This window comes from Perca flavescens, chromosome 19 (assembly GCF_004354835.1).
Source record: "Perca flavescens isolate YP-PL-M2 chromosome 19, PFLA_1.0, whole genome shotgun sequence".
Lineage (NCBI taxonomy): Eukaryota > Metazoa > Chordata > Actinopteri > Perciformes > Percidae > Perca > Perca flavescens.
In genome coordinates this window covers 16,965,280-16,976,873 of record NC_041349.1, presented here as the reverse complement: position 1 = coordinate 16,976,873, position 11,594 = coordinate 16,965,280, and the positions used below count along the sequence as shown (strand labels likewise).

General features: G+C 37.6%; 2 protein-coding genes across 5 annotated transcripts; one reads left to right on the top strand and one right to left on the bottom strand.

The window, feature by feature from the left end:
• Positions 1–786: 786 nt before the first annotated feature.
• LOC114545571 (ubiquitin carboxyl-terminal hydrolase 26-like) lies at positions 787–8,460 on the bottom strand. 2 transcript variants are annotated; one of them, XM_028563941.1, is made up of 11 exons: positions 8,201–8,460; positions 4,902–5,032; positions 4,710–4,806; positions 4,228–4,343; positions 4,042–4,112; positions 3,018–3,143; positions 2,827–2,922; positions 2,420–2,548; positions 2,206–2,334; positions 2,049–2,100; positions 787–1,898 (listed from the first exon to the last, which is right to left on the bottom strand). In XM_028563941.1, the coding sequence occupies exons 2-11, from the start codon at positions 4,957–4,959 to the stop codon at positions 880–882; spliced, it is 1,893 nt and encodes a 630-aa protein (XP_028419742.1). In that variant the 5' UTR covers positions 4,960–5,032; positions 8,201–8,460; the 3' UTR covers positions 787–879. The 2 variants fall into 2 exon arrangements, with proteins under 2 accessions (XP_028419742.1, XP_028419743.1); XM_028563942.1 differs by lacking the exon at positions 2,206–2,334.
• On the top strand, positions 6,393–11,565 carry LOC114545573 (E3 ubiquitin-protein ligase RNF19A-like). Of its 3 annotated transcripts, none has more exons than XM_028563947.1 (4): positions 6,393–6,485; positions 9,688–9,892; positions 10,203–10,373; positions 10,512–11,565. In XM_028563947.1, the coding sequence occupies exons 2-4, from the start codon at positions 9,698–9,700 to the stop codon at positions 10,965–10,967; spliced, it is 822 nt and encodes a 273-aa protein (XP_028419748.1). In that variant the 5' UTR covers positions 6,393–6,485; positions 9,688–9,697; the 3' UTR covers positions 10,968–11,565. The 3 variants fall into 3 exon arrangements, with proteins under 3 accessions (XP_028419748.1, XP_028419747.1, XP_028419746.1); XM_028563946.1 differs by lacking the exon at positions 6,393–6,485 and adding an exon at positions 7,323–7,355; XM_028563945.1 differs by lacking the exon at positions 6,393–6,485 and adding an exon at positions 8,084–8,466.
• Positions 11,566–11,594: the final 29 nt, after the last annotated feature.

Genomic DNA, 11,594 nt, shown 5'->3' with positions numbered 1-11,594 from the left:
GGGTTAAACAACAGGAAAATAGTAACATGTATGATTTACATGCAATATAATATTCAAAATATACAATACAATATAATAAAATACATTTACATGTAGAAAAATATGTAGCAAAGCTGAAAATTCAGTTGAGTTTTTTGCCGATGTCCTAGGTTTAGAAGTTTGATACCTGTATGAGGATACCTGTATTGATCTTTTACAGGTCGATCATCTTGAACTCCCCCCTTGGCATGTGCAGAAAGACCAAAAGTACTTCCACTTTCATTCTTTAAAAATTAAAGAAACTCTGCTCTAAAATGACTATTTAACTGTGATTTTACATCAAAGCACTGTGATATATAGTATGCTGTTTATTTACTGTACACTTACTTGAAATGATAAATAAATAATTAATGAAGTTTCCCTTTAAATAATGCAGGATGTATAAATACACTTTACTTACTTAATTACTTACTTTTACTGTCTGATTACTTACTAGGTTTATTTGATGTATAAGAGCTGCATGTGAATACATTTACAGTATTTTGGAAAACCAGCTAAATATTAACATTTACCCACATGCTGAATAAAATTCCAAATATCAAATAGATATTTTACAAATTGTCATGTAGCAAAGGTTAAATTGGTCAGCTTTTGCCCATGTAGGTATAGAAAAGTAAAAATATGCACACCTCTCTGACCTTTCATGCAGAACATTTGCAGAGGCCCAGGAGGAGCTGTAGTGTCCTCTATAAGTTCAGGTGATCCCAAAATAACACTGAACAATTACACTGATGATGACATATTAATACTGGATAAGTGGTTTAATATCCAACAAAGTAACCTACATACATGATGACACATTTTTAACATTTCTTTAGGTATTTCTCAGTCTGATATTCATTACTTCCATTGCTCTCTTTTTGTGTTATCCCTACTTTTTGCATCCTTTTTTCTCTCTCTAGGACTTGCAGTTTGTTCTACCTTTTTCACAGTTAGTTTGGTCTCCGGTTTGCAGCTGCTCTCTGCAGTTACAGCATGGTGCATTCTCTCCTCGTCTCTCTTTGAACTGTTTGGTTTTCTGCATAGGTTTGGTAGATAGTTATACCCTGTTGGTTCATTCATTTTAAACTGGCCTTGCAAGTGTCCTGTCAAGTATGGAACTAAAGAAGAAGAGTAGCCATTGGAGGAAACATGAAATGAATTCACATCAGAATCACACATTTTTGCACACACACCAACGCCTCTTTTCTGTTTAGCACTAAATCCTTCTTTTTTGACCTCTGCTACTGCCACCCTTTTGTTTTTTACAACTGTAGTTTCTGCAGGTTTGATGCTATTTCTTGTACTATCAGTCATACTTGTTCCAGTTTCTGCAACAATACTGTTCTGTGTTTGCCTCGATGGTCTTTTATTTGGGGATGAATGCTTTTGCTCTGACATACGGCCTAACTGGTGTGTTGTGGGGGTCCCTCTGATGTTCAGATTCCACATGTGCTCCTCTGAGTTTGAATCAAGCTGCTGTCTGATTGGCTCATGACTTTTTGGTCCTCCATCTTTTTTTAGTTTTACAAAGTCTGACCTTTTTCTTTGCAGACTGTCTCCATCTGCTCCAGTGTCTGTATAAAGAAAACTCTCTTTATGTGTCCTCGCACATGTTGCTCTCTGGCTAGGCTGTTTTTCCAGTTCCCCAGAAAGGTTGGTAGGTTTCTTCAAAACCGTATCAGTGCAGTTCTTCAATATATTGTCATTTAAGTGTTTAATCTTTCCGCATCCGTTGCAGCTTTCATCTTTCATTTGATGATGAGGAACGAGAGCATCTCCTCTCTCTGCCTCATCATGTCTTACTTCAGCTTCAACATCTGACTGTAGGCAGAGAGCTTCCTGGTTGCCTTCATCAGTTTTTTCATGATCTTTGCTCACTTTGAAGAGAAAAAGGGAGGTTAACGATATTTAAAAAAACAAAACAAACAAAAACCAGCAGAAATGTTGAGACTTATACGTTTCATCATCTTAGCCTTAAGACCAAAGCCAACAAATCGAGAAGTGGATGCTGTACATTTTAAACTTACCCTTCCTGTACATGAGGAGGTAAGCTGTACAAGACCTTAAAGGTTGTTTGACCTGCAGAATAGAAAATAATATCACAGTGAATGTTAAACTTCATGTTGTTAAACTGGCTGAGGATTTGTGAAACTGGACTGCTTATAGAAAAATGTGCCTCTTTACCCTGTTAACAATGTCGTCATTGAAGTCATACCACACGTGAGTTTCAAAAGATTTGATATGTGCAGTATAATGGCCTCCAGTTAGATTTCCAAAGTGGTTAACTATAGCGTAGAGGTCGTATTTGCAATTCTGAAGAGAGGGAAAAAAAAGTCACCACATTTAAAAATGTTCAAACAATTTGGTGCAAAAATAAGTATATACTATAGAAACACACCTTTATGTGTAAAGTTTGGGGGACGTCCACGTTGCAGTAAAGCTTGACGTAACACCTGCGCTTGTAGTCAAAGTTAAATCTCTTCAGCAGTAGGGTCAGAATCTCTGGATTGTGTGTTATCTCACATCCCTAGAACACATCATGAAAACAACCGCATCGACTAAAGACAGTCGCAAAGTCACCCATCATACTTAAGACTAAATCAGGGTTAACTGTAACACTGTTCATAGCTTTATAGACGCAGTGGAAATAAATGGAAAAGTATTAGATGTTACAGGGTTATATATTCATTGGGTTTAGATCATCTTTGTATATACATTGTCATCTACAGTAGACTTATGAGAAGTGATGTACAAGTTTTAATGTAAGACTATAAAAAGGAAAACTTAATTTAAATCAACACTCACAAAGTCTGCATCTCGCTTTTTATTGCACTGGTTGCAGAACATCTTGTTGTCACCGCAGACTTTTTCTCCCTTGAAGAATGCTTTTAATCCTTCCTCCTGTAAACATAGTATATTTTGTCACCCTGCATGTATCTTTTATGTATTTTTGAAAAACACAAAAATCGTATTCCTGTTAAAGGAAAGCATAGTACCACGCTGTAGGTTTGACAGTGCAAATCTTCCACCGCAAGTGGCAGAAACCAAAAAGAGCTCCTGGAATCTTTCCTCTTTTTGCACTTGAGGCATTCGGTCTTGTGATTCAGCTCTCCCTTGAATATCTAGACATAAAGATACATGTGAGGTTCAATAGGTCTGTTCAGACTGGTAATTAGAGAGTCCGATAAAGGACTGTTTTAGTATCAAATGCTCTCCTCCTGTAGACTTTAACACTCAAACTACTCCTGTAGCATAATCCACAGCTCTAATCTTTTGATCCTTATTAGTAGAGGTGCAAATTATCTACATTTACTCCAGTACTGTACTTGTGTACAAATTATGTTTTATTTTATATTATAAGGTATCTGAACTCCGCAATTTTTCACTTTTTTCTTACAGTACAAACCAAACAATTAATTAGGGCTGCACGATATGAGGAAAAAATGCAATAACGTTGTTGAATATCACGATATTACTTTCGATAAATAAACAGATATTAATAAAGTGTACTCAGTTGCTGCTTTTAGTATTCTGCTAAAATACAACAAATTGCTTGTTGAATTTAAAACAAATTAATGGAAATCATGTTCAACATTCTCTTGTTGAAAATAGAACATTGAATTGAATATGAAAGTTACATTTTAAAGTGCAGTTATCTACTGATATTCTCTTTCAACTAACGCAAAAAATCTCTTGGTGTCTTTCGCGATATGTCACAGTCTTTCGTGACATGTTTATCGCACCAATTGATATCACGATGAAGATAAAAATACGATATATTGTGCAGCCCTACAATTAATTAATTGATCATTAAGATAACGAGCAGATTAATCCATAATGTAAATAATAATGAGTTGCAACCCTATATGAAATTGTTAAAAAAAACAATTAGCTGCACTGAACAAACTAAAAGAGTAAAATACTGCTATAACATTAATAGAAGAGTATTAATGTTCTAATGATACACTTTATATAGAATATATCATTAGATATACAAATCCCATGCTACACTATCCCTACCTTGGCTGCCTCCGGACTGGTCCGACAGAGGATCCTCTCAAAATACTCAGCAGCATCACGTTGCTCATATACTGAAAGATGGAGTGAGGACAAACATGTCATTGTAACATATATTCAGCCTCTCTGCAGGATATCAACACAACCTACAACTACAGCAGCAGTGTGATGTCTCAAATCTAAACTTACCATTCGTGATCCCCAGTTTGTTTATGACGTCACGTGTTTTGGCCATACTTCTCTGCAGATCAGCAAAAAGTCTTCCCAGCTGTGGGTCAATGGTTGTTGAAGCTTTACTGCAGCATCTGTGGCACAGTGAGAAGAATATCTGACTTTACTAAACTTGGAACCAATAAAGCACATTTCATATCCTATCTTAAGAGTTTTTTTTATCAAATGAATCTGTGCTTGGGAAATATGCTACACTAAATTGTTTCCCTCTGCTTCCAGTCTTTATGCTAAGCTAAGAAGCTGCTGGCTTCATATTTACCGTACAAACATGAGAGTGATATCGATCTCTTCACGTAACTCTCAGCGAGAAAGCATTCCAAAATGTCAAACTATTCCTTTAATATACTGAAAAGCGCTTAAGAAACCATTTTGTCCGCTTTCATTTGAGCTGACCTGTCAAAAACAATAAAGACAACCATAATAAAGATGAAGTTACCAACCGTTTCACAGCCTCCCGGAAGTCCTCGGTCATGAAAAGCACCTGAAGCACGCTGTTCAAATAGCATGTCAGACCTGGACTGTTCAGACCATGGTAATCTAAAGACATAATGGACACGTAACTGCGACATTATCATAAAAGTCAGAAACATTTGAAGCAGCATTCTTCAGTAGTCTCATTACATGTCACTCACCTGAGATGGTGAAGCTGTCTAGTTTCTCTCTGAACATTTCCACTAGGTCATGATTCATACTAATGTCTTTTCAATGAGAGTTTTGACATTTTTAGATGTCTGAAGTTTTTTTTCAGATGTATGGATTCAGCCTGTTGGAGCAGATAGTTAAGAGACAGCAAGCAGGGACAAACTTTAAGGCTGAAATTTGGTATTTTTATGTGAACACACACTGCTTATAAACTAGACAGGTAGAACATGCAATCTTAAACAACAAAAGATGAACACTGAATGTTAAAACCAGCCAGAGGAAACGAATTACACATACTTTGATTCTGTTTTGTTAGCTAATGTAGCTAATAATGATGGTAGAGGGGTCATTTTATTTAATTAAACTCTATAAGGCTTGATGGCTGTGAAAAATATAGATCTCCTGTAGAATTAGTTTATCAATTTAAAAATACTAGGAATATTGTGATAGCACCACTTCATTTTGATTAATGTAACATTTCCCCCCATCTGCAGGTGGTTAATTTGACTGTTAAATAGAGACAGACTGAAAAGGACCCTATTTTAACGATCTGAAATGGGTTGGTCTGAAGTAGCTAGGTTTGGTTTGTGCGTAACGTGAAAACAACCAATCAGAGCGTCATCTCACATTCCCAGGCGCGCTTGTTCCATGGCGGATTGCTATTATGACGGCTGATTTCCCTGGCACACGCCAGCGGGAGCTGTCCGAGATGCGGCAAAGTAATAAATGTCCGTCTTGGCCAGGTGGCAATGTTGATGCGGCCCCTCGGGCGCATCTCCTCAAGTCTGGAGAGGATTGCTGCAGCCATGGAGCGTGGGCCTCCATACGCACTACCTGCTCCTGTTTTGCCCCTTCCTCCTCCCCCACTCCAACTCCGTCCACCCGCTCCACCAGGAACGCAGCCACTCCCGGACCCTCAAGTGTCCAATCCCACCGTAGTTCAACATCACGTCTCTCAAGTCCTCCTCTAATATTTCTCATTTATGTCATCAACACATCCATGATTCATGGAAATGTTGTGTAAAACAACAAGCCACAAAGAATGCTGCGACTTTTTGAAGATTGTAGCCTACTGTAAAGTGCCTCCTGACCTATCCAAACACCTGAAGCGCATTTTCAGTAATATTTTCCTTGTAATTATGTATGGTTTACAAAAATGGGAACTGCTGCGTCCGTGTAGATGAGGGAAGCAAGGTGTGCATTGTGCGCATGCTACATTATGGCCAAGCATGCGCCCCTAAAATAGCATCTGAATAACGCGCCACTGACTTTAGACCAGGTTTTTCCTGGTCAGTGGCGGAATTGAGTTCCGAAACTGCAAAATAGCATCAGGGAACATTTGCGCCTGAACACGCCTCCTCTTTTCGCTGAACCGAGCGCAAATACATTCCCTAATTTACCGACGTGCGTCTGTGGAGGGAAAAGTCCGCTGTGCGTCGGGTGCAAAATAGGAATGATACATGCATCGGTGTAGCCTACAAAGGCAATTGCGCTGGGTACAAGATAGGGCCCATCGTCTGATGAAATATCACCTACCTGGTGGAAATTAATAAGTAGCCTACATAGCTACTTGAGTAAGTACATAATTTGAGGTACTTAAATATTTTCAATTTTTAAAATGTGCAGTAGCATATAAATGTTAAATACATTACATTATCAACTAGATATAACAATAAACAAGCTTCATACACAAACATGTGTTATGATAATAATTCAAAAATACATCAACCAGGGGCCAATCTGCAGCATAACAAGGAGGCTACTTTTGCTTTTCATACTTTAAGTATCTCTGTTATAAGATGATCTGTGTGTGTTGTTAAGCACTTTGGATCATCTGTGTTTTGTGTAAAGTGTTGTTGAGTTGAGTTTGTACAACTACTTTAAATTAGAAATGCAGGACTGTTACTTGGATTATTTTTAAACTGTGGCATTACTTTCACTTCAGGTAAATATCTCAATACTTCTTTCGCCACTGCTTAAAACGTAATAACTCTAATCAGTGTTGGGGAGTAACGGAATACATGTAACGGCGTTACGTATTCAGAATACAAATTATGAGTAACTGTATTCCGTTACAGTTACAATTTAAATAGTTGGTATTTAGAATACAGTTACATTGTTGAAATCAATGGATTACTTGACGATACTTCTCTGTTTCACGAGTTCATTCACTCTGAATAAAAGGCAACTCTATCGCATTTTCCAGAAGCCCCGATATGAAATCGAAAAAATTAACTCCGTGATCAGTCACAATGGAGTCGGAACCGGCACGACAGAGCCAGGGCAGGAATAAGATTCTATCTTGGAAATTCAAACAGCATTTCACATTAAAGAACGAACAGGGAGAACGAAATATTAATGTGCCGTGCAGCCTCTGCTTGCCAGCAACCAACCTCCTTTCAGCTCCAAATTAGTCCACCTCCAATCTGAAGAAGCATCTTAAAGTAAGTTATTTTTTTAATTAGCCAAGGGTAGTCGTCTGCTGTAGTTTTACTGGTCACCTTGCTATTTTAACATTGACGTGGGACTTTCCATTCTCCTAGGTGCTGATTTACTAGCTCCAGAGCCGTTTAAAGACTGACTAGCCCCGTTTGACATGCTAACTAACGTTAGCTAAAATTAGCTTGTTGTGGTAGCTTAGACCGCGGTTAGATTTTTGTAGTATGCAGTTCGGGACTACCAATACAATAATCTATCTGCTTGTTCAGGTACACATTCAACTGGTTGGAATAAAAAGAACACACCATAATAGGCCTATTTAGTAAACTGGATGTGATAGCCGCATTCCTACACTTATAAAACGCAATTCAATGTAGAAGTAATCCTGAAGTAATCCAAGTATTCAGAATACGTTACTCAGATTGAGTAACGTAACGGAATACGTTACAAATTACATTTGTGGGCATGTATTCTGTATTCTGTAACGAAATACGTTTTGAAAGTATCCTTCCCAACACTGACTCTAATATATATTTGCACAACATACAAAAATCACAACATGACAGCAGGTCGAGCTCAGTTCATTAAACCCAAGAAGTAGCCAGTGAACGCAACTGTTGTGTTTGGGTGTTATGGAAACCCATGCAGCCTCTCAATCCCCCATTACCCAGCGCCCCCAAAAGACATTTTTAAAATTGACAAAAGTAAGCTACAATAAGATAAGAAAAAAAATAAACTCACTATGAAGTTGTAGCCACACCTACACTCTAGCTAACTCATCAGGTCCAGTTACACACGGTGACTTTTTGTTTAGTATATGGGAGGGTAAAACACGAGAATAGCTACTCACCCTGCTGATATCCGACGCACTCCTGCAGTCTTCTTTCACTTTCGGTACCAGCGAGAGGTTGAAGGAGGAAGACAGAGAGAGGAAGACAGAGAGAGGAAGACAGAGAGAGGAAGACATAAAGCCCGACACTCACAGCTGAATTATACATACAGACCCCGAGTGTTGAATTTGATTAAAAACTTTCAGATGTGGTTGTGTTTGCGGTTGAGCACAAGAATAAAAGGAAAGTCCTAAAAAGTTACCTAGAGACAAATTGTGACTCCAAGGTAAGACATAACTTCATCTTATAAACTTATAGATCTACTGTTAATATGAGCCAGTTTAATTGGTTTATTCTCCTAAATCAAAATTAAATAGATTGTGTCTTTTCCTTGGTGAGTCTTTGTCAATCGCTTATGTCTTTAATAGGGTAGAAATAGGCTTAGGTGTGCAAAATAAACGTGTTTTGAGTGGTATTTACTTAGGTAAATAGAAGTAGCCTAAATTAAATTGTAATTTAACATAATTAACTCGTTTAAAAAGGTGTTTTTCGAACGTTAGATGTAATTACATCTAGTTAACATTAAGCAGCTGGAAATTCCCTGAGTGCTCGTGACTCGGATTTATGTCTTTATATCAGCTCAGTCACGCTGATGGATGTTCTTAACCGAAATGTTTGTCTTGTCAGTAGGCATGCTATATTGTCCAAGACTACCTTTAGTTCAAAGGTTTTCAACCTGTTAATAACATAGGTTTTAATAACTCAGTCAAATCTGAACACAGATACACATAGCCTATATTACACATAGATTACCTAAACTTCTTGTGCATATCTTTATTGTAGATGTAGGCCTACTGTACATCGCCAATAAATATCTAAAATCTGCTTAGAAATCCTATCCTAATGCTCCGTAAATCCATATAACTCCAGTAGTCTACTATAACGTTTTAAAGTTGTTTTTTTCTGTTTTATAGTATTCCAGTAATGGCTGTCTGTAGCCTACACTCACGAGTAGCCTACATTAGGCCTACAAACAGGAACTGCTAATAGCTAATTCGGCATACTTTAAATGTCGCCAATTTTCCTAAATGTAAGCAAATATAAGCTTAAAACAGGGATCAAGTTGTAGCCCATGTGCAGCTACTAACTAAATGGCAACATCATACTTCATGTTTACATCTGTCAATGTCCCCAAATTATGGCAACTGTTGTTCCAAAATGTAAAATATGATTGTGCCTCAAATTGAATACAAAGAAAAATATTATTACAAAATCCATTAATATAAACATTTCATGTTACACTATATTTTTGGCAATGTTAAGGTTCAGAATGTCCCATCCGTAGATATAAATTATAATTATGGTCCCATTGACCTGGTTCTTATATGAAAACCCATGTCTCAGATTGTGATGATACTCATGTTATTAAGTCTGTTAACTGGGATAAAGTGTACATTTATATCACATTTGTCAGAAATCATAGTGCCAAACTTTTTTCTACCTATAGGAGAATCAAAATGAGCATTCAGGGACAGGAACAGGTGGAGAAGAAGTACAACCCTCTAGATAGCACCCTGAAGATTGTCAAGAGGAAGGACGACTTGGATCCCATGTGTGATGATGATGATGACTGTCTCAGAGCAGAGATGTCCTGCGGCCACGCTGTCACTCCGGACTCTCTCACACAATGGTGTCGCAGCCAGCTGGATGAGGTATCTCATGACATTAAAACACAATTTCTTTGTAGGCTTACAGTATATATAATGCAATATATATATATATATATATATATATATATATATATATATATTTATTTATTTATTAGCCTAAAGCAAACCAGTATGGGAGCCCTGTGGTTTTGCTCATATTTTTTCTTTTTTTTTTTATTGTTGGTATTCCTATCATCCCTTCTTTTTTTCTCTCACTCCACAGAACTGAGAAAAAAGAAGTTTTGCAGAAACCCAGCAGTGAATCTCTCTGTTTTCTGTAACCTAAACTGCCTCTCCTCTTTGTTGCTTTAAGGGTAATTACAAATTCAGATGCCCTGCAGTGGTGGAGGGGACCACACAGTGTAATAAACTGTGGTCGTACCAAGAGGTGCGCAGACTTGCAGACTTGTCTGTAGAGGAAATGGAGCATTTTGAAGAGACCATGGCTCGCCTTGCTGCTGCACAATACTGTGAAATTCAGCCAGTAAGTGGTCCACTGATTTTTTTAGTCATTTTGAATGCTGAACATTGAACATATTTCAAACTAAATCAAGTGCACAGATTTTCAAATACTGTGTGTACTTTCCTGTCCAATATTTCCCTGTGCTGTTTTCCACATAAGTGCCCAAAGTGCAAAACGAGTGTGGAGAGGAAGGATCTGTCCAACCTGTGTGCGCGGTGCCCCATATGCACAGCTGATCAGAAGAAGTCCTACCAGTTCTGCTGGCAGTGTCAGAGGCAGTGGAAAGGTGCAGCTCCACGCTCTGACCGCTGCGACAATGACGGCTGCATCAACGGGGACCTGCAGCTTCTGCAGACATGTAAGACCACCAGTCTGCCCGCGGTGGAGGGGGTCACCGACTGCCCTTCTGTCCGAGTCTGTCCTACATGCGGCATGAAGGTGGAACATAACCGACAATACTGCAAAAATATCAACTGTCCTCGCTGCCACATGGAGTTCTGTTTTGTCTGCCTGAAACTAAAGCGTGAATGTTGTAAGACCAGTTCGCCATATAAAATCTGTCCTAGTGGTGTGGCTCCTAGACAGACCTCTATCCCTGTGTGGCAGAAGAAGTGAAATAAATGGATCTGTCTGTACTAAATGAACAATTCAGCAATATGTTTAAAGGTATTAATATTATATTACCTTGTAAACTGTTTCGTTAATATCTTATTGGAATACTGTAATGTTACGACTTCAATAGACCAGGAACATATTTTTTAATTGTGGGCCTACTTTGCCACCTTCTGGCTGACTTTAAAATTGTACATGAAAAGAAGGTCTGATATTTTGGACTTTGGAGTGTGAATGCCAATTAACCAATCAAGCACATGTATGTGGCTACTGATACTGTTACTAATAATAAGTGCTATATCTACAAAGTGAAAAAGCTTTTTGAAAAAGTTCATTTAGATTTCAGACACTATTTAGAAACCTTATTATTACTTTTAAAATATTTTATTTTTATTGACATTTACAAAGTTGTTACTATTATAACCCAACAAAGTATTTGCAATTACAGTTTTCCTTTCAGCTAATTGCAGCTTCATGTAGTTGAAAAAGAAAATATGAAACATGAAAAATACAGCTATTATTCAAATAATAAATATTGGTTTGTATTTAGATTACATTAGATTATAGTTGGTATATACTTAATTTACATTTGATTATTGATTGTCCACTGCAAATAATGTGCATGACTTT

What these genes read in the sequence shown, in the direction of transcription:
- LOC114545571 (XM_028563941.1), bottom strand. Translation starts at nt 4,959, where the DNA reads ATGAATCATGACCTAGTGGAAATGTTCAGAGAGAAACTAGACAGCTTC. An exon ending in AGACAGCTTCACCATCTCAG is followed by an intron (nt 4,807 to 4,901) that starts GTGAGTGACATG and finishes TTATGTCTTTAG; the next exon opens with ATTACCATGGTCTGAACAGT. An exon ending in TTCCGGGAGGCTGTGAAACG is followed by an intron (nt 4,344 to 4,709) that starts GTTGGTAACTTC and finishes ACTGTGCCACAG; the next exon opens with ATGCTGCAGTAAAGCTTCAA.
- LOC114545573 (XM_028563947.1), top strand. Translation starts at nt 9,698, where the DNA reads ATGAGCATTCAGGGACAGGAACAGGTGGAGAAGAAGTACAACCCTCTA. An exon ending in GTCGCAGCCAGCTGGATGAG is followed by an intron (nt 9,893 to 10,202) that starts GTATCTCATGAC and finishes TGTTGCTTTAAG; the next exon opens with GGTAATTACAAATTCAGATG. An exon ending in AATACTGTGAAATTCAGCCA is followed by an intron (nt 10,374 to 10,511) that starts GTAAGTGGTCCA and finishes TTTCCACATAAG; the next exon opens with TGCCCAAAGTGCAAAACGAG.